Source organism: Accipiter gentilis, chromosome 13 (genome assembly GCF_929443795.1).
Source record: "Accipiter gentilis chromosome 13, bAccGen1.1, whole genome shotgun sequence".
NCBI lineage: Eukaryota > Metazoa > Chordata > Aves > Accipitriformes > Accipitridae > Astur > Astur gentilis.
In genome coordinates this window covers 7,872,837-7,900,090 of record NC_064892.1, presented here as the reverse complement: position 1 = coordinate 7,900,090, position 27,254 = coordinate 7,872,837, and the positions used below count along the sequence as shown (strand labels likewise).

The window sequence follows — 27,254 nt, the reverse complement described above, 5'->3', positions numbered from 1 at the left end:
GACTCACATAGTGTGTGTCTACATTCAGGAGATGAATGCTGCTGCTATTTTACCAGACAAGTGATACCACAGCTGGGATGCACAGAACATCACAAACACCCTAGGTACTTGTTCATGCCCCAGGGGAATTCATCCCTTACCCTAGTTTCTCCCCTGCTCTGTGGTTCTACATGCCGGGTACTTCTATGGTATTATGAGAAAGGCCTCCCTCTGTAGCTTGCTGATCTATGCATCAAGGCTTCTATTGCAAAAACACATGAGGAACGTGGGAATCCGTATTCTGTTCAGTTCCATTCTGAGATCCATTCAGAATCCATGTCCCATCAGCTCCATCACCATTCCTTCTAACCACAATAGGCTGCTTGGAAAATTTAAGGTGACGCTTATGAAATTAGAATACTCACTCAGGAAATGGCAGAGAGTGAGTGCACAAGTAGATGTACTAGAAAAAGAAAAAAAAAAAAAGAAAAAGAAAAAAAAAACCAACCCAAACCAACAAAACACCTAGCAATGAATGGCGGGGAAACTAAGTACAGCTGGAGCAGATATAAAAGCATGTATAAATCTAAAGCATGTATCATGTCCAGGTTCAAATGGATGAATCACCAAGAGGATTGCTTAAAAGCACTAAGTCTAGTATCTTTGTTCAGGAATTTCAAGAGCTGAAAGCTTCCACTGCTAGAGAGGTCTGGTGGAAAGGTACATGGTACTCTGGCATTGGGATATGAGAACAGCCAGACTGGTAGCAAAAGCTTGAAGTTATTTCTGAAGATACTATTCATCTAAAATATTCTCATCCCAAACCAGCTCCACTTGGCAATTATTTCCCTTTGGTCTGAACTATTATTTCCCTTTCTTCAGCCCCAGATGTGCTCACAGGCATGTATGTGCTTGAATGAGGTTTTCCTTCTTATCTAGGTACTTTGCTTTAGTTCTGCATATGCTGACACTTCATTTCTTCTTATTACATTGACTGACCAGCGTGAACTTTCCATACGGCCTCTGCAAGTCTGAGAGATGATAAAAAAAATCTCTCATGCACTTGAGAAGAAATGCTTCAAGGCTCTGTTTTCTCATCTGGATTCTTTGGCTACCAATAAATTCAGCAGTAATCGGGAACATTGCTGTGTAGTGAAATTCGGAGATCGGTATTGGTAAATTGTTTGAACTGTACCCAAAACATGTTTAGCCTGTACCAAACTTTTCCAGTAAATTCACAGGTACTGGGTTGGGTGTGCTGTGCTAGAAATGCAGGAATTACCTGTGTCGTGGAAGAGACCTGTGGGCATGGGAGGCTGAATCCATTCTTGCTCCCTAGAAATTATGTAGATAGTGCTGGGCTTCTTTGCCGCTGAACACATCTTCCAGCTGAATATCATAAAGCTTCAATTTCTTTTTATTGTTCTGTTCGAGGACCTTCTGATGGAAGTTTGTCCACCTTAGCCTGCAATGCCTGCAGTTTATTTAGAAATTGCTTTAAAAAAACAGTGGACTATAGCCAAGGCTCCAAGGCAACTCTACCATGCAGACTTCCCTTTATTATCGATCGTCAAGGTGCCTTCAGTGCCCAGGGTCTCTAGGTACAATTGATCCCATCATTCGGGCTATCTTCGAAGGTCTGAAGCTTTGAACCCGTCGGCTGTTCAGCTGTGTCCCTAGTTCGTGCAGGTTTTGTAGAGTAGATGGACTCCTGTCCCAGTTATCAAGCTGGCACCAGCAGCAGGCAGCACTGGGGCTGTTCCTGCTCTTCCTTCCAGCACTCCAGTCTGATTCTACCTGTACGGAGGTGCTCGGCAGCGAGCTCACAGGTAGCTTATCAGTTTCTGTCTGTAAGTTTTTGAAAGCCTATATCTTCCTCAAGAAAACAAAACCAAAACCCCAAACAAAAATGCAGCGGTTTTTTTAAGCTGAAAAATTATGAAATTTGTATTTCAGTTGGAGGGGGGTTTACATCCCGTTTCACTTTAGTATTGAAACAAATGTAAAAAACTTTCCCAAAATACATTTGTCTTTCAGCCAGGTATATAAGTTGCCTAATGTACATGTATACTCCCAGAAGGCAAGGTATACATAGATTTATACAATTATCTGGGTTAAATATTAGAAATCCCTCTTGCCCCCAGAATTTTTCTCCAGATGCTGTGACTTAATTATATTCAGCTGAAAGTATCCATAGTTGTCCTGTTGGCTAAATTGGTTTATGTACTTTGAAATCATTGAATATTATTCCTGCTTCTTCCTCTGTGTAAATCCTTGATATTATATTATTCCATGCCAGAAACAAATTGAAATAGATGCGCTGAACACATGGATATGAAGCACTTTGCCCAGTAATAATTGCTTCATGACAGTTTTCTATTCTTCCAGTTCTTCTCCCTTTGGGATAGTTTAGTGGTTTGGATAGCATTAGTAAGAGAGAGGCAAAGTACTGTCTCAAGCTAGATATTATTACTGCAGACTTGATAAAATCTAAGCATTTTTGAAACAGTGGTTCTCTGAATAATTAAGTGGATTCTGAAAACCTCCAAACTTTACTGATTTTTACTACACTTCACGTTTTTTAACAGATCACAAAAGTATTCCAGTCTTGGAGAGAAGTCAGCTTTGTACTGCTATTGAAAATATTTAGAGAGCAGCAGATATTCAGGGCAACAGTTCTTGTTAAAACACTACTTTTCAACGTTGTCAATTCATAAATAATTACATAAATGTTACATATAAACAAAAGTTTTCTTAAAAGTAACTTTTCATTATTGGCATCTAACAGAAATATTGTAGTCAGGAAATTCTCTTGTTTAGATTTCAGTACAAGACAAAAAGCAATCACTCAGTCTCTAAATAAATAAATAAATGAATAAATACCAGCTGTTAATAATTCTTGCACATCAGCTAGTCATTGCTGTGTAAACCCAAAATAAATTTTGGCAGGGAACTGTGAAATCTATTTAATACAGAAAAATTTTTAAAAAAACTTACTTGGGAAAAAAAAGTTTTCTGTTTCACTAAGCTGTATTTTGGCAGCTTCACAGCAAGTCTGTTTGTCTAGAAAGCTGAGGAGAATTCTTCAAGTGTCATGTTTGCTCTAGGTTTAGGTCTTGATATTAATCTCATTCTGTAGATGAAGTGATTTTAAAAAAAAGTCTTTACAAATAACACTGAAATGCTTCTGTAAAGTTTCCATCAGCAGTATTTGTCTTACAATTTGGCATGGAAAGGAGAACTTGGTTCAAGTTTCATCAGGTAATGTGAGAAATTCATTATCCCTAATAGATTTAAATTACTCAAATTTAATATAATGGAGCGTTATATGTTACATTATGGTATTTCTTAACTACAGTGAATCCACAATGAAAGGTGTTAATTTTAACATTATTTTGATTTACTAAAAATTCTTTCCAAGAAAAGCGTCCATCTCATTATATTTTAGGATACTTTACATCTATATTTTTTAATTAAACTGTTTCTCTTAGTAGCTTTTTTGGTGTCTGTTAAGAACAGGCACAGAACATTACTTCTGTAATACTGAAATACAGCAACGTACGTATGGAGATGTCTCAGGCTGAGACCTATAACAACATGGCACACATATTGTTATATATATTAGAAGAATATAAATCAGAATAGATGTTATGATGTTTTGCAGTACAATATTTTAAAGTGGAGAGTAACTGTTTCTATGGATATAGAAAAATAGTAAAATATTTCATGCTTAAATAATTTATAACAACAATACTTTGATGTTGACTTTCTAGCTTGTTTTATGGTGAAAAGATTATATATTGCTTCTTTTTTTTTCTTTGTTTAAAGAGCTTATAAGAAAGTTAATCCACTAGTTACAGATACATAGAAACCAGTACTGTGCACAGAAAGGGCTCCATAGTCAAGACTTTTAAATGTTAATATTAATATTTCAGTAGTTACAGAAAGGTAGATATTGAATGTATATATCCTGGCACAAAAATAGATCTGCTACTGATATATCTTTGACTAAATGTATGCATTAAAAAAATTGTAAATTTACTGTATTTCTGCCCCATGGCAAATTTACAGTTTTGCTCAGGGAAGGAATGTCAGTGCACCTCACCAGAGAGTGATTATGTATTTCTTTTAAGAGCAAGCTTTGCTAAAATATCAGCTTTTTCACACTTAATGCTCGGAGGCAGCCAGTGTTATCACTGACCTTGTAAATCCAGTCTTGCCATCACTGGTAGACTCAAAAATGGATATAATGAATCTTATGGTAGACTTACTCGCACATGCTCTGCTTTCCTTGATTTTCTGTGGATGCAGAGTGACCACTTGGCTCCATTTTCTGGGGTTTCAGTTTCTTGAATGTCATGCAAAAATGTTAGAGGCAATATGTCCATAAATGCCTGTACAGTTTCTCTATGGGGACAGTGTTGTAGGAGGTAGCCATAATTAAACCTAGTCATGTGAACATGAGCAAACTGGGTAATCATGCAAATCTTGCACCATTCCAACATATACCATCCTTAATATTAATGTTGACATTCTATAAACATGTCAAGCCTAACTTGACAATTGTAGGCCTTTTCTTTTTTTTCCTTTTTTTTCTATTTTTTTTCTTCTTTTTTTTTTTAATAAGGAAGATGGTTCCTTCTTTCTCCTGCAAAATATCTCTAAATATATCTCAGAACTCTTAAATAATTATGTATTTAGAATAATGAAACTCCTTAAGCCAAATGATCACCTCTAGTTGCATTTCAGTTTGAGCCAAATATTTCAGAAAACCTGGGCCAGATTCTAAATCACCCTGTTACGCTGAGACCACAGTATAATGGAAAAGATATTTTAAAAAATAATAATAATAAATCACATACCTTCTGTTATACAAGCTGAAAGTCTGGTCTAGGAGATGCAGATTTGGGTAGATTTTTTTCTCCCTTCATACTCACTCCACAGGGCAAAAATACTAAGCACAGCCTAGCTGTAGTGTTAATACTGTTATTGAACATTTAGACCATGAACTATTTTAAAATATGCCTTTAAAAACAGAGAAAGATATAGAACAGTTACACAATAGGCATGGAGGAAGGCTACTCATATTTAATCAGCTGTTTCTCAGGTTCTTAGCACCAATAAAGAACCCACAGAAATCACCTACACTCCCAGAGGTACAATATCTTTCTGGGGAAAGTATTTGTACGGAGGAACACTTTGAAAAATGTCATCTGAATACAAAGCATTACAGAATTTCTAGTGCCTAGGTTGTGCCTGTGGATTTAGCTATGACAGTGCTGAGTGCAGTGCTTCAGGTAAGTGTCTGTCAGCATTCAGCCCTGTTTTCAGGAATTTATCTTTTTAGAACTTATGAATTCATTTTGACACAAAAGTGCTCCTGATGTAAACAGTGTCTCATTATACGAAATATGTTAAATTATTTTTAATTTTGCCTGGCCTTGAAAGATGATCATCATTTGCAAATTGTAAAAGTTCAACAAAATATGGTGAAGTGAGTAAACATAAGAAATTTATGGTAAACATTAAGTATTTAAAATGTCTGCATTGCTTTCAATTTTAAAAAAGAAAATTGTTTCAAAGTACTCCAAGAATTAAAATTCAGCTCCATGAGTCTGCTCAAGGCAAGCTCATCAGGTCAGGCTATCCTGTTTGTGAGCACTCATACCTGATTTCATATAGTTAGAGACTTTTCAGTTGGAGAGATAATGTGGAAGTCTGGCTAATAAGTGTTAATTCCACTTCAAGAGGATTTCAGTCTACACGTAGATTAACAGGTCTACAGCCAAAAGGACTCCATTTTGATCATTTAGTCTGATGTTGTGCATAACACAGGCCACTGAATTTCACCAGCTTCACACTGTATTAAAATATCCATACACATTCCAGATGTGTCATCTAAAAATATGCTTGGGAATGTATAGTTATTTAGGTCTGTGTGTCTTCTTTTTCCTCTTTACAATTTCTTTTCATGTCAGACAAATTTGAATGAGATTGACTAACTGTCCCTAACATGCTATTTTGGGTGTTGCAGTTCAAGTGCAAAACAATAGCCACTTTGAAATACCACACAGTCAAAATAGAATGCATCTATAATACTTTTTTCTCGAATTTTCTATGTGTCAGATTAAAAAAAATATCTGTTTTACTGATGCATTTTAAAAGAATTCTGCGGTTGCAATTCACTGAATATAGAAATGAAAGAATTTTTTTTTTTTTTACATTCAGAATTAAATCAGTCCTTAAAGTTCCAATTTTGTAACAATGCCTAATCATACTTCCTTAGGATTTTGATTGATATAAGGTGTAAAATATATCAGTTACACATTGCCTGTTCATAAATCAGACCACCTGTGTGGAGAAAACTTTTGTATCATCACCTTTATTTATGCTTTCACAGCCCATATGCAGAGAAAGCCACTAAAAATAGTTTGCATCTGGCGGGTTGATCACTGTGACAATAAAAGGATTAAACAGCAAGATACCTCTCTGCTTTCAGTAATCTCTAGCAATACAGAAGATCTATTTTGTTCATTATGTGTACATCATTCAATGTTTTCAAGCATTATGACTGCCACACCTTTCTTTTTTGGTCTTTGAAAAGCAACTGCATTATTACTAAATTTGTGACAAATAATGTTTTATGGGAAGCAAAAAACATCACTGAAAATGCAGAAAACTTACATAACTGGCTTAAAATAGTCAATCTTTCAGACATGATTTTTCCCAAGAAAATTCTTTTTAATGCCATTTAGTACATAATTTTTTCTATCATATTGCTAAGAATTTTTTTTCATAAGCCAAAAATTGTAAAAGGGATGTAATTCATGTTTATGCTGAAAATAATTGTGAGGGGTTTTTGTTTTATTTTGTTTACAACAACTTTCTACTTAATAGTAGTATATACAAACCAATGTTTGTAGAAGTTACATAGTCTTGGCTGATCTGAATTCCTTATATGTTTATATGAAATTCAAGGTTTGGATTGAAGAAATAAATAGGTTCCCATGGAAAAGACTAGGATTAATCAAGCAAGAAGCATTATATTATTTGCAATATTTTCATCTGCCTTTAATCTCAACCAAAGATATATTACACTATAAGTCAGATCTAGACTGAGTAGTTTAAAGAGAGACTTGGGGAATAGAAAGACTACAGCATGGGATGATTGGATCAAGTGGCAAGTGCACATTTCAGTGACAATATCAACACACATTTGGCTAAACAGACAGGCTATTGAAATCATCTTTTGTTATGCATAAATCTGAGATATTTCAGTGGTTTTGCTCAAATGGATTAGCATCTTCTGATAGGATTTTGTTCTCCTGCCCATTTGATGGAATCAGCAAGTCAGTGTAAGACTCTGAAAGGTAGAGGGTCATGCCCAGGTCCCTGTTGGAGGAGCTGGCTGCATTCACTTGCTACATTCCTACACTGAGGTCATCTCCAGATATGGTCCTCTCTAGTGGCTAACGCTGTTATTCTTTTTCCCACCCACCCAGTCTATTTAGCACGGAACAGAGTCACACAGAAAGTGCTCCATTCTGTTCCCATAAAGGAAGAGTTACGCATCCCTGAAATTCCTAGCATGTTTTATAGATGCAATGGATAATTTAGAACTGAAAATAAAAACCGGACCATTCACTTAAAAGAAAGGCCTTGACTAGTCCCTTTTCCTCTTTCAAAGCTGCGTAGTCCCAATACAGCCACCCTGCTGTGAGGCTGACACCTAGAACAGTGAAAGAGGGTGCTTGGGCTTCACTTCCTCAGGAGAACACGGACAGGAGATATTTGGGGGCAAGGAAGGGAAGAGAGACACCCAGTGACAAGTTCTTAGGAAGAGTTAATAGAGAATAGCTTTTAGAAGGATGGCTGGAAATAGTTCTTAGTCTCCCTCCTCCTACCCCCAGACTTTCCTGGAAAGAGATATTGACTCACCACGTATTGGCAGCAGACAAGTATCTCAAAGACCTCCATTTCTTTGGAAGGACTGTGTTCTTCAGACTCCTCTGTTGAATGTTGGCTAGAAACATAGATGCAGTCCAGGAACAGCTGGATACAGGATATCTCCTTCATATATATATATATATATATATGAAGAATTAAAACCAGCACGCAAGTTCTTCATAATGACTGACTACTGTATTTCTGTCCCCAGATGCTTTCTCACTTTCCTCCCAGTATGTTTATCTTGACCAAAGTTGAAGGAAACCTCTTCCTCAGTCCTGTCTCTGGGCCCATTTCCTGCTGTTGTTCCTCACTGGTCCTCCTGGATGGACCTGGCTCCGATTCAATACCTCACCTTCCCTGGGCATCACTTGACAGTCAACAGAACCTGTTACTACTGTCACCAATGCAGGCCTGCTCAGTTGCTGCAGGACTGCACCACACCACCAAAAGTATGGCCTGTGCTAGGGTCACCCTCAGTACCCAGACAGACAGAGCAGCAACCCCTGGGAGAATTCATTTCACCTCTCAACCTTCTGTAACCCTGCTTCCAAACTCAGAGCTGCATTTCTCGACAGCTTTCATGGCGAAATGAGGAGACACCATCTTGATCTGGTGTCTAGGAGGGTGTTGGATTTTGATACTCTTCTCCTGCTACACAAATTGAGCATCTCTGCTGCTCCCTAATTCCCTGATGACTGTGGAAACTGCTGGAGCATGACCCGAGTGTACTGAAAAAAACGTCCTGGGACTGTGTGGAGGAGGAGCATGACATGATATGACTCATCCATGAGCCTGAAGGAAAGAGAGGGCACACAGGAGGAGGGCAGACCACAAGGGAGGAAAGACATGTCATGACTACTACTTAAGCTTACATGACATTCCCAGACTTATAGTTTTATTGACTTATTAAAAACCTAGAGTCTGCCTTTTCAGCAGTTCAGTTCATCTGCTTATTCTGCTGAACTATTTTTGGAGAATTTCCTTTGTCGTTTAACTTACATTAGCTTTTGAATGCATTCATTCATTCTGCTCCAGTTCTGCCTTTTTAGTTGCACAAGAAATTCCACCTTTCCATGCCCAATTTCTAGTTTGCGTAACTTCAGTCTTGGTCTTCTTACACTGGTTGTAGATTTTGATGGTATAAGTTCAGTAGTCTACTTTTCTTAATGCCTCCATTGCTGCCTTACCTTAAGGTGTGACCTCATCTGCCAATTTTGCTATAAGCCTTTAAAAATATTTATTAGTGGTAAAATAAAAATAAACCCAGCTTGGATATAGTTCCCAAAATCAAATGCTTTAAAGCATACAAGAAGTTATTTTAACATTAAGTGTGTAAGAGAAGATCTAAGTAAATAGCTCACTTTTTCCTAAGATGTAGACCTTTTTCACTGCATAGTGAACACTTTTTTTTTTTAACTTTAGGACCCAGGCACTCTAATCCTTCGCCCTATACACATGCTAATTTCCTTCAGAGCTCCAATTTGGAGTCCCTCAAAAGGGAAAGTCCTAATTCTAAGGCCCAGTTGTCCTGAGAAGATAGCTTGCATCAGGACTGACTGTACTGCTAGAAATAGATACAATTTGCACCAGGTTTTGCTTTCTCCATCCTGAACAGTCACTCAAACCTATGCCTGTGACTTCATGGTTTCTCATCTCCATAAAATCGCAAATGCCTGGTGTCAGGCTGAAAAACCTGGCTTGGTGGTCTGCGAAGCAGTCCTCATTATTCAGCTGCCATTTTCTGGAAGAGGACTATGTAAAAACAAAAAAGTTTCAGGGCACTAAGAGCTATCATATGCTTTAAACTGTCTCATATCCAGTCTCTACTCCACTGGAAGGATTTCCCCTCTCCACTAATTCCCAAGAAATGATAGCTGTGCTAAGGTAGGCACCTCAACTTCACAAAACTCTAGGAAACATACATGAAGGACAGGGATGTGAGTTACTGTTCTCATGTCTGGCATACATTCATAAGCTTTTGGGCACAGGCTTCTTGCAAAGCTTTCTCTTTCTTGCTGCACTGCCTATGGGATCTAAGTCCAACCTGCCTTCTCTTCATCTAAAAGAAGAAAAAGGTAAGTAGTGTTTTCTGCCAAGGCCACTCTGTTATTATCTCCCCTTCTCCTGCCAAATGCCGATGCTTCAACAGAGAACAGGGGTATGGTGGAGGAGGTGGTCTTCGTCTCTTGACACTTAGTTAGGCTCAAGAAGAGTATTCATGCTTAAAGGACAGTGAATGGTCAGGATAAGAACTTGGTAGCTTAAAATGAAAAGAAAGCTCACAGAATGACTCCACAGTGTATCCCCTTAGTTCCCATGACTCACCCATGCATGCAAAATTAGTGTCTTTAACATTTTCACACGGCTCTTCACTGACCGTGGTACAACTCAACTTACCATGCCCCACTGGAAGTAGCTCTAAAGCCAAAATTAGTACCCCCCAACCAAAAAAAAGTGCAAATGTATGGTACTTTTAACTTACAGGTCCACACAGTTACTTTAAATAGAGGTCACCTCTCTCTTTTCTCTTCTCTTTGGTTTCCAACCCTCATTCATTGTTTACTCAATTATTTCTCTCTTGGATCAATATCTTCAGGCTAAAAACCTAAACTGTGAAAGTTCAGCTGTTTCTTATCCATCTACACTCCTGTTCTCTTTGAAGAGCTACAATGTGACTAAAAACCTGTTGTGAAAATCTATCTAAATTATCAAATTAACCAAAAATAGTAGTTCGGTTTCTTTCTTATGCTTAAGTTAGTTAAGTAAGTTAAATTAGATGGGCCTTCCCCTTCAGTTAGAAGTAAGGAGCAGACACGGCTTATGTATTTTTAAGAAGAAACTGTTGAAACCATATAGGTGTTTTTTTTTTTATTTTGGCTTCCTTCATAAACATACTACAGATCTGAAAACAAAGAAATCATTTTTTTCCCCTCAATCTTTCCTTTTCTTTTCCCCCCATGTTATCTTGAAACCCATTATTACATTACTTGCTTTTTTTGTTACAAGCCTGGAGACTGATATTTTGCTCTTGTTAGAAACCACCTTCCCCCAGTCAGTTGACCAGAGCCAATCGAGTCAATGGTCAGCCATGTTAGGCTGTGGGAGCATGAAGGGGAGAGCTTTATTTTCTGTTCAGGGACAGATACTTGGGTGACAAACAGAAGCAGCACTATTTGTGTGTTGCTGATTGGGAACCATATATTTACATGAAACATGCATATTGATACAAATTCTGCAAGACGAGCTTTCCTGGGGAGAGGTAGAACTTCTACAGGTACCAGGTTTAGTCTTTGAATTGCTTGACGGTTATCTCTGAACTTAAAGAATGTACTTCTTTTGATGTTTAACTGTGAATTTTTAGTGACTTCAGATCAAAGATCTTGTACTTGTGGGATGCACTGGGACACAAGACTTCCTATGGCATTTCGTAACACTAAACACATTGAGGGTTGCAGATCAATATTCGTCAGCAAGCACCACGGTGTTTATCACAGACATTCATCTAGTCTGAAAGAAATTGAAATGCTCTGCCAGAAAGGACTGTCTCTGAAATGAAAATCAGAGAGCAAAACTTTCTGTGAAAAATTATGTTTTTAAACCTCATAATCTGATTAGAAAATGCATTTCTAAGAAGACATGAGGAACTAGATTCTTTTGAGTCATATGCTTTTGATACATTTTCAACATAATAGCTGAGCTAAAACTTGGGCAACCAAAAGTTGTCCCAGAAAGGAAGAGAAATCACCTGAATAGAATCTCTGTGTTGCATTCTTATTTATAAGGAGAAAAGCTGTGCTTTAGTTTACAGGGAAGGAATGGAGACAAGGATGTCTACCTTCTTTATTGCTCTACATTTCCTTTTTTGTCAGTAATCCAGTCTTTGTTGTGTGTTCAGGTCAGATATCAACAGTGGATTATACGTTTTTCACAGTCTGTTTCTGGGTGCTTTACAATGTTATGGTTAGCTGACAGCTTAAGTCCTTTCCCAGATTATAACAGCATGATCCTTCTTCCTCTTGCCAGCACTTATCTGATCCCGCCGTGGGGTGGTTCTAAAAGTAAGCTCAAGCTGCAGTGAAATTAACTCAGCAAGAAAAATCATAGATCTGATCATTCACCTCTGGGAACAGGCTCTTGCACGTGCTAGTGCATGGAAACTGGTGGGTTTCTAGCCCCCACCCAGCAGACATGATGAGGAAATGACAGCAAGCAGTTCTGCCTTAAACCAGCTAAAATTGTGGAAATATGTCATTAAATATGCTTTACAGCAAAAATTAAGAAGGGCAGTTTAATGTATCAGTGTTTGGGGGGGGGGGATTAAACTAATCTACAGGCTATGTTTCTTTTAACAGAAAGTGGAATGATTGGAATTCTAGGTGGACTGACCGGCAAAAAATTACCAAACTTACTTCATCATCTTAACAATGGGAATTGCTTTAGTTCAGATTTCTCTTCTGGAAAATGCTGATTTTATACTTTCATTTTAAAAACAGCATCTAGACAAACAGTAAAATAATGAACTGCTACAGTGAAATTGGGCCATAAATCTTGGGAATATGAATGCTTTAAAAAAAATTGAAAAGTATTTCCTTCTCTTAATGGGCCTAATTGGTAACATTCTGCCTCAATCCAAGTTCACACATTACTTTCAGTTCAAATTCATCTCTTCTAGACGGTAGTTTTGTATAAATCAGAATTGTTGATTATAAATCTCTTACAGCAAATTGAAAAAAAAAATTACAAAATAATCACGTGGGTAAATCGTTTCAAAGGACAGTAATTTAAATGGGACATCTGACTCATAGGAAGAAATCAGATGAAAATTCAAAGAATGAAGAATTTGCTTACTTTACCCAGTCTGATTTATGGGACTTTAGCCCTATTATAATTTTGTATTGATTACAAAACCTTTGCATAGGTTAATGATAAAGGTTAAAAGTTCCTCAATAGTGAAAAGGATTGAAAAGATGGATTTCTTCATTTAAAACAGGCATTATTGACAATGCTGATTCCAGCACCCTAGAGCATTGAAGTTAGAATGAACATGTCATCTAATGAACATGGATTTAGAAGCAATTACGTGAGAAACCAATAAGAATAGAACTAATGAAGGTTACTGTGGTTCTCTCTACCTCAGATGAAAAATACAGTTATGTTTTAGTCTCTGTATGCAAAATAAAACCAAGACATCTAATCTTTTAGACATCTAATACTTTGCTATATGCTAAAACTGACAAGTAAAAAAGTATACATTAAACATTTCAACAAATAATGTTTTCTCTTTCTGATTCTTAGGAATGTGAAATAAATGGAAATGTTTTGGTTTGTGACACCATTTGTTTGTGTTACATTAACTCATAAAAGCTTTGTTTTTTAAATGGAAATACTGAGTTCATTAGTGTATAATGTGAAACAAATGCCACTGTCAATTTTCAAATACTAGACTAGAGACTTAATGTCTGCTGCTCTTGTAGTTAAAATGACTTGCCAGACTTATGTTAAGATCATTGGTTGCACTCTATTTCTCATATATACAGATTTCATAAAAAATGTGCAGTTAAACATGATATGTAGGATTCATTTCCTAATATATGGTTAAGCATGCAAAATTCTCTTAGCTAATGCCATTAGGCAGGCTTCTTAATTGCTTTCTAACAATAACAGTAATACTATTCCTTTGTTTGTAGGTGAGATTATTTGCATCTTGATATTCCCTGTGCATTTATAATTGCTATTTGTGTTGATTTGTGTATTATTACAATGATCATTAGAATATATGAAGTCAAAAAGGAGGATTTGGGATCAAATTATTTTCTCCAAATAAGTACCAATTACCTATTCCAGAAACTTTCTTCATAACAGAATCTATGTTTAGTGCATAGACAGAGAATAAAAACTGACAACAGCTCAGTACACTGTGTTTCAAAGAGTTCTAATGTGCTATGGCATACAACATTATATGGACAGTGACATAGTTTTCCCTGGGGAAACTGGTGAAAACTCTGTCACTTAAGAGTAGAGCAGATAAAGCACAAGAAAGTTACTCTGAGAGATAAATTTAACGGTGGCTTGATTATCACCACACTTCACATACGGACACAAAACCAGTCATTGATGATCTCCCTTTGTGGAGGCAAGCTAAATGTAAATTTTCAGTTGACTTGGCTCTTAAGTGAGCATCATCTCCCTGTTCCACATCACCTTGTGGCATATAGGTCAGGTTCAGTCCTTTGGTACTCATACTCAAGGTCCTTCCTGGGATCTGATACAGGCTTCCTGAGCTGTTTTTCTTAGGAACAGCCATGAAAACCCACATGATTGCATTTCCCTGAAAGAAATGACTAGCCAATTCCAGAGGTGAGACTCATAAGGACATAAAGAATTTGCTGCTAGAATTTATATCACAGTACAGAACCTTCCTATGATACTAAGCAATTCTCCAAATTTAAGTGATTTCTCTGGCTATGTCTATGTTGTCAAGTAACTTAGCTTGTGAGCTGTCCCATGGTTTCAGTTCCCATTATCCACATTGCAAAAATGTTAGTTCACTCCGTGGCTCAGCGTTAAGGAAAACCATCTCCGTCCCTCCAAAACAAACCTCAGATTCCATGGATAATTCATTCCAAGGACTGCTTCCAAAAGGCAAAACAAACCAGACGGCCAAAGGCTTGGATTTCTCTGCCCTACGAAGCCCCTCAACAGCAGGCTTTTTATTTTCAAAACACTTTCCCATGCCTGGATATCATATCCCAGAGCCTGTAATGTGCTCCTTCAGTTTCATGTTATAAAAACACCACCTGGTGGGTTGCAGCACAGCCCTCATAGTTTTTTTCAGGCACTTTGAACTAAAAAAAAACCAAACAAACTGATAACTGGGTCTTTGAGCCAAGGAGACCCCTGTGTGTGCCTTAAAAGAGATGCAGGGCATTGTACTTTGTAGTGGAGATCTGTTTAGCAGTTTATTCTAGGTATTGCTATCTCTGAGTACTCTAGACATAAGCCACTCAACACCACTTTGCCTGAAGGATCTCCTGGGATGTGTATTTAGCTATTTCAGTATAGCTGTAATGACTCTTGGGCTACTTAAGCAGGAAACTTTTTCATGAGGTACTGGCTTCTCAGAGATGTTTGCACACATCGGATGTTCGCTATTTTCATGGCAATATGGCAAAACTTCATCCTGCCCTTCAACACCAGATGCTGACACCAAAAATGCTTAAAGGCAGGTTTTTAGATATAAAAGTGAAAATATAAGACTACAGGTGAAACAAATATGAGCTCAGTCAATACCTCACTTTTTTATTTGTTTGTGTTTTTTTTGTTTTCTTTTTTGTTTTCCTACCTAGATTTTCTAAAATGTAATCCATTTCCGAGAGCTAAATGATTCGGTATCTAGTTTTGTTTTTCCACCAAAGATATAAAGCATAATGACAGGGAATATTTTGGAAAATATTCACTGGTCACTCAGTGGTCAACCTGTTATGTGACTAAGTGTAGGATTTATCTGTCCAAATATCTACATCAGAGTACTCCATCTCCTTCTTCTGCTTTTACTTATTTCTCTACTTCACTATAATGAGAACTCCAGCAGCTAACTGAGGGAGGGCAGGATTCCATTGTCTAAACAGAAGTGCCAAAAGCCACTGGAGATGCTCTAGGATGTCCAAGACATCCTTAAAGGGTTTTATATGAATCAGGCTTCTTTTGGATGGGCAGCGGTGTGCTAAGTGCGACACCCCTGTCCCCTGCATCTAAAATGTCTGTAGACAGCTATGTTTAACCAACTGAACCCTAGCTGTAGATGTAGACCGTACAGATATAAAAAACTAAGTGGAATTAATCACGTCTTACATATCATCTGTTACTATCTTCTAAAGCCAACTACTTCAGCATCAGCATAATGCTACTTTATGCTGCATTTGGGATGGTGCTCACACTTAAACTTAACACTTCTGACACAAACTGACCCATATAACCACTATAGCAAAGCAGATGAAATTCTGCTTTGCCAAAATATGAGCTCATCTGTGATTTTAAAAAAGCTGTACTGAATTGTTTTTAATGGATGTATTTTAAGGACTCTGTCCTTCATAGTTAAAAATGATCTCATAGAACTGAGAAGGTGTAAGCACATTTTCAGTTTGTTGGGGTTTTTTATTATTATTTTGGCTTTTCATTGCTTTTGGTTTGGTTTCTTCTTGCATAAGGCAAAGTGGCTGTAGAAAAAGTAGCATGAGTTTATGAGAATTATGAGAATCATTCACTGTACTTTATAAGGATAATAAATATGTATCCCTATGCTCCAAGGCACACATTAATCACTGAATGACAGAAGCTAGGCATCCCAATGAACTGATTATTTAAATTTTTCACTATATCTTATTGTTTTTCCCACCTCAAAAGTATCAGGCAATGGTCACAGGCAGACTCAAATAGTGAAACAGAGACATTACTGTTTTGGCAAAATCTATTCATTGTGGTTTTGAACCTTCTTTTTCAACTTACCTTTACTGACAAGCTATTAGAATTGACAAAACCAGATACAATAATTTATTGCACCCAAATTAAGATTTTAGACCTCAGAGAAAGACACGAGGGGATAGGAGTCAAAATCACTTTACTACATACAATTTTAGCATCAGTAAAGCCTGTTTTCTGTGCTAATTCTTTAATGTAATTGATAGGGCAGCTGTTACATGTATGTTTATGTAACAATAAGTTACAGAATGCAAAAGCCTTTATTCATTCTAAATGAATAATGTTGACTCTTCTGTTCTTTTCTCGTGAACCTTGTAGCAAATGGAACTTCACTGAAAGACAAGTTTAAAGTATTAAGAAATTCAGCTGAGTAACCTGATTTATAATTTAGATATGTCAAACCAATGTGCAATGCTAGATAATTTATTTTTCTTTAAAATTAAAGCCTAAAAATGCCAAAAGCTTCATTGGAAAAATGCTTGAAAATTTTGACATTCCTTTAGCCTCTGTGGATCAGCTGTTACTTTCTCCTTCATGAAATGAAAACTAAACAAAATAAAGCAGAGATACATTTTTCACTAAGTTGATTCCTGGCTTAATCCACAGCATAAATATCTCTTATATCACTGTTCACGTCTTCAACAGTGATGTAGTCAAAGAATGGCAAAGCAGTGGAGGTTCCTTCCCCCTCTACTACTTGTTAGTGAAATCTAGTGGGGTTTTTTTGTTTGCTTGTTTGTTCCTGACTAATGCTGAATTGTGAAACATTTAATACTTACAGAATCAGAGAATCACAGAATTGTTCAGGTTGGAAGGCACCTCTGAGATTATCCATTACAATCCCCCTGCTCTTTTCTGTTTCACTTACTGTGCAATGGAGAAGGGAAAAGTTGTACTACAGCATAAAAACACACAGTTTTCCCGAAGAGGCATATGTTCAAGCATTATATAGCATATGCTTTCCTTTTAGGGACATTCCTTAGCTTTTGCAAGGATAAGTGCACTCATAAAAACATGAAAATGGCCTCAAGAAATTAGTCCTTTGCCTGGTACCATTCATAATATCGTTCCTCTTGGACATCTTTTTCTCCCCTTATTGAGACTTCACGGCCAACATCACACAAACTTCACATAGAAGAGTCTTTGAATAATAGTAGAGGTAGTCTATTGTTTCCACTTTTCTTTCTAAGCACTGGATACTCATAAGTATTTTGTGATGCTTTTAAGATTAATGGTTTAATCACAGTAGCTGGGGAATGATCTGACATACATACACTGAATATTTTTTTCTCACATATAGCTACTGTTCTGTAAAGGAATATATACATTACTTAAAGTAGGAAGTACAAGTGTTCACAGCAACCACTACATACAAACTGAAGCATGTCTGAGGTATTAAAACATAGCTCTGTGATCTAGTTAGTATAACTATATGTTTTGAAATATTTTCATTATATTACGTAGTTAGGAATAAACCTGGCAAAAAAATAGTAAAAGAATGGGAGGAGACATCCATTAGAAGCTTTAAAAGTTCCAGATGGAGAAAAATTGGCCAATCAAAAAAAAAAAAAAAAAAAAAAAGGTTTGGTAACTAATGTATCATTTTAATTTATGGAATGACAATGCAAAGTAAATATTTTTTCCTCTTCTTTTTGTTAAAATCAGTTAATGCATTTTTTAAAAGTTTAACTGCATGAAGTCATTATTGAGACCTCATTATTGTGAATTGCAGGAATCAAACTAATATTATGTCTTCCTTCATACTGCAAAAATATGTTGATATTAGTCACTGTTGGTGTTTACTTGACACAGTAAGGAGATTGGCCTAGCTCTAACTAGCTGCAAATTCCTGTGCCCATTGCTCTGATATCACTTTCCCTTCATTCCTCTTAATCATTATGCTATTCTTTTTGCTTTTGTCTACAAATTCTTCAGTTTGCTTTATCAGTTGCATCCAAATTTATCTTCTACTTCCCCAAAATATTATTGTTCCTTACTGTCATCTAAAAATTCATGACCAACATGCCTATATGTCATCCTTTTCCAGGTATCACATTAGAGTAAATTTTATTTCCAACTTCATATTTCAACATTCATCTACAGCACATCAGGTTTTTTGTGTATTCATCTGACCATTATGTATTTCTTTAACCTTTCCTAAAGCTTCTTCATGATCTTTCTTGCGCATTTTGGGACAGAATCAGTTATCAGTGCTTTTCTTCACAGCTCATGTGTTATAAGATACCAAAATTTAGCTTACACATAATGATTGAAATAATTATTTGCCTTTCTAAGAAGAATTTTGCATACAACTTTACAGGAGTGTTGTCTTGTAAAAGTCACATTCCACATTTTTTTTCCTATCTGAAACACTGTTGCATCCTTACTCAGATTCTTCCTCATATTTGAGACTCATAGAAAATGCTTGTGCCATAAAAGCGGTGTTTTGAATCTTCCAGAACATCATAAGAATAATGCACAGAGAGAAATCCCGTTCTTCCTCCTCTGTAAATCTTTGACAGGATTTATATCCAATGGGATTCCACAGCAGCTCATTTGGCAGTTTCATTTTCCCTTGAAGGCCCATGTTAGTTCTGATATATGTTACTCAGCCAATACAAGATAAGAGAGCAAGGTGTTTGAGGTTAGACTACACAAACACTTTATGGTTTGGTTTCAAACTAGGCCATTATTAGAGGATGTTCCATTTAATATGTTTAAAATGCTTTAAGTCCCAGCATAGCCCTTGGTAGACAAGCATCTACTGCTCAAAAATCATAGCCCATTTTTGTAGTATTTTGACAATCTCAGTAGAAAAGCTCCATGTCAAATGAAAATCTTCCGTGACTCTAAGTTTGACTTTTCAAATCAAGGTTAATGACTCTTGCCGAATATTGGAAGGAAATGGTATTGCTGCTGTAGCTATTCTGGAGAACATAACAGGTCAGCTCTCAAGGCTGTCAGTACTATTACCTCTCACAAGCTTTAAATATCTTTAGAAGATGTTTAAAAGCATTAGAAATACTCTGCAGCTGTTATACTATAATGAGATGCTGTAATATTTATCACAATGTTTGGTGAAATTTTTTTACTGATTACCAGAGCAGGACAATACTTTAAATTGCAGCCACTGCGTTTCACAGCTGATGCTGGGAACAGGTATGTGATACTTGGCAGCTTCACTTTATATAGGTTCATGCAAACGTTATATTTGGACTTTAATTTCCAAGCAATTTATCTTCTGCTTTGCTGCAATTCTTGCTTTTCTTCAGAAGAAAAGACTCTGAATCTCAGCTGAAACTTCTGAATTTTACCATTTTCCAGTCAAAATATTAGCTCTAGTATGATTTTGATACTAAACTAGACATTTATCAGACATCATTTGAAATATTTGGGAAACTTAAATGCCTTTTCTATAACATAATTCCAGCTTCTAGCATGTGAGGAAACTAAACCCAAACAAGTTAGCTTTTGGTTTTGGTCTGTTCTGCTACAAATGTTTGGATAGCTCTCATTGCAAGTTTGCTGTGAACTACAAAAGTTAAATTCATTTAGAAGAAAGGATCACTTCCATTACTGATTGTGATATATGAAGGGTGACGTAAATGTTTAAATCCTGATGCATAATGGGCAACAGAACCTACTTATTTAAGTAGAAAGTATAGCTTTAGGTGTAGGAATTACATTTAAAGTTATACTTATTAGAACTACCTAAAAAAAAGCATAGCATTCTGGGGAAAAAAAAAAAGCTAGTTCTGTTAAAATAGGCTATTTTTTAGGAGTGTTTTTCTGTTCAGTGATTTTTTCACAGGATCATGTCTAAACATATTTTTTGAACTTCTCATTTCAATAAAGTCATAGTTGTTGCATAGACCTATGAGACTAAATAGGTGAAAGTTTTGCTGTATGGTTACACTGCAATCCTAACACTATATTCATTTCACATCAGAGATTATATTAAAAAGTTGTATTCCCTCCTTCTCAACATCTATTGTGACTCTTCCTCCTTGTACGTCCACTTGAATTGTAGTCATAGAGCTAATTTTCACAAATTCCGGGCAAGAGCACTGGATCAATAAATCCACACAAAATAGCAGTATATCCTGCTACCTAACTACAGCAGCAAAGAAGACAAATTCATTCTAGCAGGTTTTCAGACAACATGATTGACTCTAGCTGACTCTTCCCTTAATGCATTTTTTTCAAAGCTACAGGAAGGAGATTTGAGTATATACAGCAAGTTCACAAAGAGCAGCTTTCAAGCTGCTTTTAGAGAAAAGACTATTTTTAACACAAGCACCAAAAAAGTTGTTCCTTTTAAAAATGAGGATTCTCTGTAGCTTCTGTTTAAACCAGCTTAACAAAGAGGATAACACCATGACTAAAATATTTATACTTCATCACAGTCCCTTTGAATAATAATAAAAAAAGAAAGAATCACTAGTTTATTCATCTTTCCTAATGATACAGAGAGGAAAGAAGTATCTAAACAATGAATAATAATGCAGAAACTTAGACTGTAAAATCAATATGTCAGCTCAGTAGAGCTGAGCTTCTTTCTAATGCTGCTGTTCCAACAGTAGAGTTTACCTTCTGAATTATATATGTATTGACCTAATTACATAAATATTGACTTTGCTTTATATGAAGCCTTTTTCAGTCTCGATGTAATTACAATGTCAATATTTGTTGCATGTAATAACACTGAATTTAGACTTGTTAATTTTGATTGATAGTGGCATGCCACAAGTTATTATATGGGATAAGACAGTTAGTCTAGAAGTATGCATAGCAAATATAAGCAGCTGACAATGCTACCGAATCTGAATGTGTCTCCGAGACCTTCTGTTTCCGATTGTTTAACCAGGCAGGGGAAATATAATGGGTGATTACATCTTTGTTCCATACAAAGCACTGTTTTGAGATGGAGAAATATTTACCCTCATCCAAAAAAGTAAAAATATTCAGCCGGGAACTCAGTAAAAGAGTTCCTGTTTAAAGTTAGCTTTACCATATTGCCTTTCAATGTTGTAAATTCTGTTTAAATTGTGCCAAAATGGAGGTTTTACATAGCAACAAGTATACCTTGCTGCATACCTTCCATCAGGTACACGTTATTTTGGAATGATATTGGGACCCAGACACAAACCATTTCACATTAAATTATTTCCCTTTTTCTTCAAATCCAAGAAAGATGTGAGCAGTGGACTTTTAGGTACTGGTGGGACTTGCAAAACTGTTCATTTCAGTCTGCAAATGTTTGTTGAGATATACTTCTACAAGAACAACTTTGTTCAGAGCTGGCAGACCTCTGAACTACTTTCAATGATGAATAGCCATATAGTACAGTGTATGTTTCTAGATGCAATTATAAAGGATTTTGAATTTGGCAGTAACATGAGAATTAGAAACTAAACTGTGACAGTCTGTGTGCTGAGGATATTTAAATTTGTTCTAGCTATAACATGTTGCCAGTAGTGACAAGGCATGCATCATACTGTATTTTCTTATTTGTCTCAGCAGGGATGCCAGACAAGACGAATCTCAGTGACGTAAAGCAAATCCATCAAACCAACGATGGCAGAACTTTAGACACAACTGGAGCAGGATGTACAACAATGGCTGATTAGATGACATTTATGCTGATTAGTTTGGTAACACTATTTCTCAGTCTTTGGTAACTATTTAGCTCTGGCTTGATATGTGTCTCATTGTCATCTGCTTGTCCCCACTCACAAGCCTGGAATAAGGGATCTGGTGGATATAGCAATGTTTATGATAGCTTGTATAATATCAGCCTCTCTGATCTTAGGCCTGAATATTAACAAAGTTGTTTGTGTAATATTTTTCCTGTGTTTTTTTTTAACACCTGTATAGTCACACAAAATCACGTTTCCTTTTATAATATTCTGTGTTAAAAATAAGTTGACTATGATACTATTTCTCTTAAAAACAATTTGGACAAAGGAGATCACAGAGTCACTGACTCGTGGAAGGGGCCCCTGGAGATAATCTAGACAAACCTGTGCTCAGAGCAGAGTCAACTAGAGCAAGCTGCCCAAGGCCAAGTCCTGTTGGTTTTTGAACATCTCCAGGGATGGTCTCTCTACAGTCTCTCTGGGCAACCTGTTCCAGTGCTTGAACACTTATAACGAAAAAGTTTTTCTTACATTTAAATGTTATCTATTGTATTTCAGTTTGTACCCATTGCTCTTGTCCTGTTACAGCACCAGTGACAAGAGTTTGGCTCCATCTTTACTCCCCTTATCAGGTATTTATACACTTTTATAAGATCCTCTCTGCATCTTCTCCTCTCCAGGCCAAACACTCCCAGCTGTCTCTGCTTCTCTTTGTATAAAACTTGTTCCTGTCCCTCAAAAATCTTCATGGCCCTTTGCAGGACTCTATCCAGTATGTCCATGTCTCTGTTGTCCTTGGGAGCCCAGACCTAGACACAGCACTTGTAGGTACGGTCTCACCAGTGCTGAGCAGAGGGGGAGGATCATCTCCTTTGACCTACTGGCAACAGTTTTCCTAATTCATCCCAGGAGGACTTTGGTTGTCTTTTCTGCCAGGGCACATTGGTGGCTCATGTTCAACTTGGTGTCCCTCAGGACCCCCAGGTCTTTCTCTTCAAAGCTGTTTCCAACCAGCATGCACCAGCATATACTGGTGCATGGAGTTTTTCCTGCCCAGGTGGAGGACTTGGTATTTCCCTTTCTTGGACTTAATGAGGTTCCTATCAAGCCATTTCTTCAGTCTGTCAGGGTCACTCTGAATTGCAGAACTCCCTGGTGTATCAGCTACTCCTCCCATTTTTGTATCTTCTGTGAGAACTTGCTGAGAGTGCACTCTGTTGCATCATTCAGGACATTAATGAAGAAATCAAACAGTATCAACCCCTGGGGTAAACCAGGAGTAACTGATCTCCATGTGGACTTTGTGCTGCTAATCACAACCTTACATATAACTGTTTGCAACTGAGGGAAGAGTTGCTCAGCGCTTTATGAATTTTGTATTTAAAGTCCTGCCTTCTGGGACATGATCCCTGTAAAACAGAAATTGTTGAATTTGCCCTTCTGTCTTTCTTCAAAAAGGAAAAAAGTCCACAGTGTAAACTCAGCTAATTTTGGTAGGAATTCCTTTTCATAGTTCAGATAAACTACATATTAGATACTGTACATGTATATGCAAATATACATATAACTGCATTTTATCTAGATATAACAGCAAGGTTAGGATTCAATGTTCGATTAAGGTACCTTAATCTGTATGTCTACATACAGATATTTACATATGTGCTCTATATGTATTACATATGCATTCTATATCTCTAAGCTGTCACTGCAGTCACTGGAAATACAGGATAACATTCAACTGCTAAAATACCAGCAACAAGTGCCAGTTAAGATGCTGTAAAAAAACCCACCTGGTGTCCAGCTACTGCTCTGAAGGGCCTGAGGTCCTTCTGTGGGCAAGGGACCAGAGCCCTTTGTCAACACAGTCAATGAAGCCCAGTGCATTAGTCAGCTCATATGAAGACAGACACCTAAGAAAGCAACTCAGTTGCCCAAAAGTAAGTGTCTGGTGCCACCTAAGATTTCTTGGAGTAGTCAAGACATCCTCATGGGGACTGGCATATATGATGCAGGACTTATGGGAAATTCCAGAGGCATCCTTAAATGGGAGCCATCCGGAGTGGCAGCTGGTAGCTAAGTGGGATATCCTTGCGTATCTCAAACAGATCTAGATATGCATATGTAGGCCCATAAATCATACACCAAGTCTCCATCACTAATATCAGGAGCTTATAGACCTAGTTGAAGTGATGACACATGAATGCAAATCTGAATCACAACAGGAATCCCAGCTCAAGTTCTTATGCTTTATAAGATGAGGCAAGCTAAAGTGTTCCACAGTACTAATGGTACATTATATATTACTGTTATAAGATTTGATTATCCTGCCATGACTAATTCCCATGTCATTTTAACCAGAAAATATTTAAGAGTATTTTGTAGTTATTTCGCCTATACAGTCCTTTACAAGAGAAAAAAATAAACAGTACAGTATTGTATGCACTCATACTGTACCTAGAACTATTCCTAGACTGTAAAAAAGTTAATTTTATATGAGACTAATGTAAAAAAAGATATGTTAACATTTTTATTCCCAAACGCATGCATTAGTCATTAATGCACACAGTATAGCATACTGGTAAACAGATAGAAAATTTAAAAAGGCAAGCGAACATTTCTAAGAGCAATTCCATGCCCAGATAAACATCATTAATAGGCATGCCAGTGTGTACATTTTACTTGACCTCTTTTTTCTTTTGCAGGTTTTGGAAACCAATCTTTCAAACTCACTTGTCCTCTTGTCTCAGCATACACTCAAATTATGATATCAGTAATTCAGGGAAAGAAAATCTGATTTCATTCTTTTACTTTTTCATGCCAGCTCAAACCAGTAATCAATCTAGTCTGGCAAAACTTTTTTTAACAATGACCAGTATCAGTCACTTCAAGGAAAACAGATTAAAGCTTTGAATAGGAGATTCAGAATTGAAGAAAAAATTCTACCAATACTCATTACTTAGAATTTTATTTATATCCTGAAGTACTTTGTTTCCATTCCTCACTTTCATATGTTGTTCAAGACCTTACTGATGGCACCAGATAGTCAAGGAGGTAATAGTTTATTCTATAGCACCTTGGAAACACAAGCCTCATTTTCAAATAATGATAATAATTAGGTCCTAAGACTTCTTCAGGTATCTGTTAATTACTAGTCTGTGTTACTCTTCAGTTTTTTCATGGGCTTTTCCTCTTATCTTCAACACTGCACCTACACAAAATCATTTCTAAGATTCCTTCTGGAGTGGAAAATTAGGTCTCTCCTTCCCAGACACATATCAACAAACTAGTGGCAATATAAATACAATAGTGGCAGGTCTGGAGACCCCTCACTGGCCCCTCGGCCATGAGACCTCATTCAGCCTCCTGTCCCATCTATCTCTAGGCATCACCATGCACTCCACGTCATTGCTTAGACTCATACATATGCCAGGCATCACAGTTCTTTCATCATATCTACCATGTTATAAAGAAATATTCTTGTTTCCTGAAGAACTATAAAAAATCATTAAAATGGCTCAGAGCAAGAAGGAAGCCAAGCTGTTTGGCAATCTGTCTCAAGGTTACCTTGCAAGGGAAGTACCCTTGTAAGAAACTGTGGGAACATGGCAGGATGTTGAAGTGTAGCTCCAAGTTTAGCAACTGGAAAAAAAACCCTTTTAATGTTGTCTGTGTTAAAGCCAACAATGAAATGAGGAATAGCACCAAGCAGAAAAATGCAGAGTATATTAGAGAAGCCGGGAGGAGAAAGAGAAAAAAAGGCTAAACTGGAGATCATGACAATACAGTGTAAAAACAACTGTATCCACATAAAATGGTGGACCTTATGCAGTGTGTATGTGAGCCACTTGGGGTCAATTGCTTTGGGATGCAGAAGCTTTTCCCAACAGCCGGTCATGTAGGCAGCACAGGGCTGCCACTGAGCTCCCCAAGTGACCTGAGAAATGGCACCTAGGTGTTGGTTGCTCTGAGTACTTTAATTTGCTTTTACTGAGACACTTTTAACAGTCTAAAACTTCTCTGTATCTCCCAAAGCCTTTGGTGAATGAGATTTTTGTTTTGTTTTGCTTTCTTTTAAATAAACTTCTCATGCATTACAGCTGATATGGTTTAAAGTAGGAGTGTTTTACTCAACATGTACCATTTTTCAGACAGACACTCATTCAAATGCTGTTTATACTAAAATTGCAATGGATAACACTATTAAAGTTGTGTAACTGGTGTCAGTACAATTTTAAAAAAGCAGCAACTGTAGGGTAAGAGAGCTTTATTGGGAACAATTTCTTAGAGGACAATGCAGTTACTTGTAAAACTATAGCCATGTAACAGGTTATCTTTGTCTTTCTCTCTTTCTATAGATAGATAGATACACATATACATCATTTATTTCTCTACACCTCTGTTTTTATAACTTTACTAAGATCATATTCTTGTTCAGATTGTAACAGTGTTTAGATTAACCTTCATATTTCCATAGCATCTTCTCAGCACCATGAATTAAAATAAGTGGTTGAAGCTATCTCTGCTTAGTTTTGTGGTTGGTTTTTTTTTTTTTTTTTAAGTTCAGTTCTACTCTGAAATAATTGTGTAAACATGAATCTTATTCAGCAAATTATGCTTTTTTCTATGTGCTCTGATTCACAACTGATTATAATAGGAATAAAAAAAATGTTGTTTCTAACTACTTTAAACAAAAAAGCTAATGTAGTTCTAGTAAAACCCAGATTCTCCTTTTGCAAGTCTCAGCAAGTTATTAGTAAAGTTCTAACTCCTAATTCTTTCTTCCTGGTGATGCATGAACAAAAAATCTGGCTTAACAGATTTTGCCAGACAAAATTTGCATGTCTGGCAGTTGGAAACTTTATCTTTTACTTTATTTTGGAACTTATAAATGTGAAATGCTAGAGACAATATACCTGGTACCCCGTGAAGCTCTTTTACCAGCTCACATTGAAGAAGAATAACACGCTGAGCGTCTGTGGTTGGGATGACGCAGTTGATGCATCTCATCACCCCTTACAGAGCAGAGGGCTGTGCAAAGATCACCTGCTGTGCGTGCCTAATTTCGGTGTCACAACTAAGTGTCTCCAGGTTTGTCAGGCAGCCCAAATCAATTGTTAGTCTCTTGAATTTAAGTCACATGGAGGTTTTTCTCAGTGGCAGTTTCTGATTTTCCTCCTTCTCTCAGTGTCACTCTCTCTCCCATTTGTG

General features: G+C 36.9%; 1 protein-coding gene across 1 annotated transcript in view; it reads left to right on the top strand.

The window, feature by feature from the left end:
* GPC5 (glypican 5) overlaps positions 1-22,088 on the top strand; it is a 785,797-nt gene extending 763,709 nt beyond the window's left edge. Inside the window, 1 exon segment of the mRNA XM_049816026.1 lies at positions 21,928-22,088. Within this exon segment, the coding sequence (XP_049671983.1) occupies positions 21,928-22,088 (161 nt within the window).
* Positions 22,089-27,254: the final 5,166 nt, after the last annotated feature.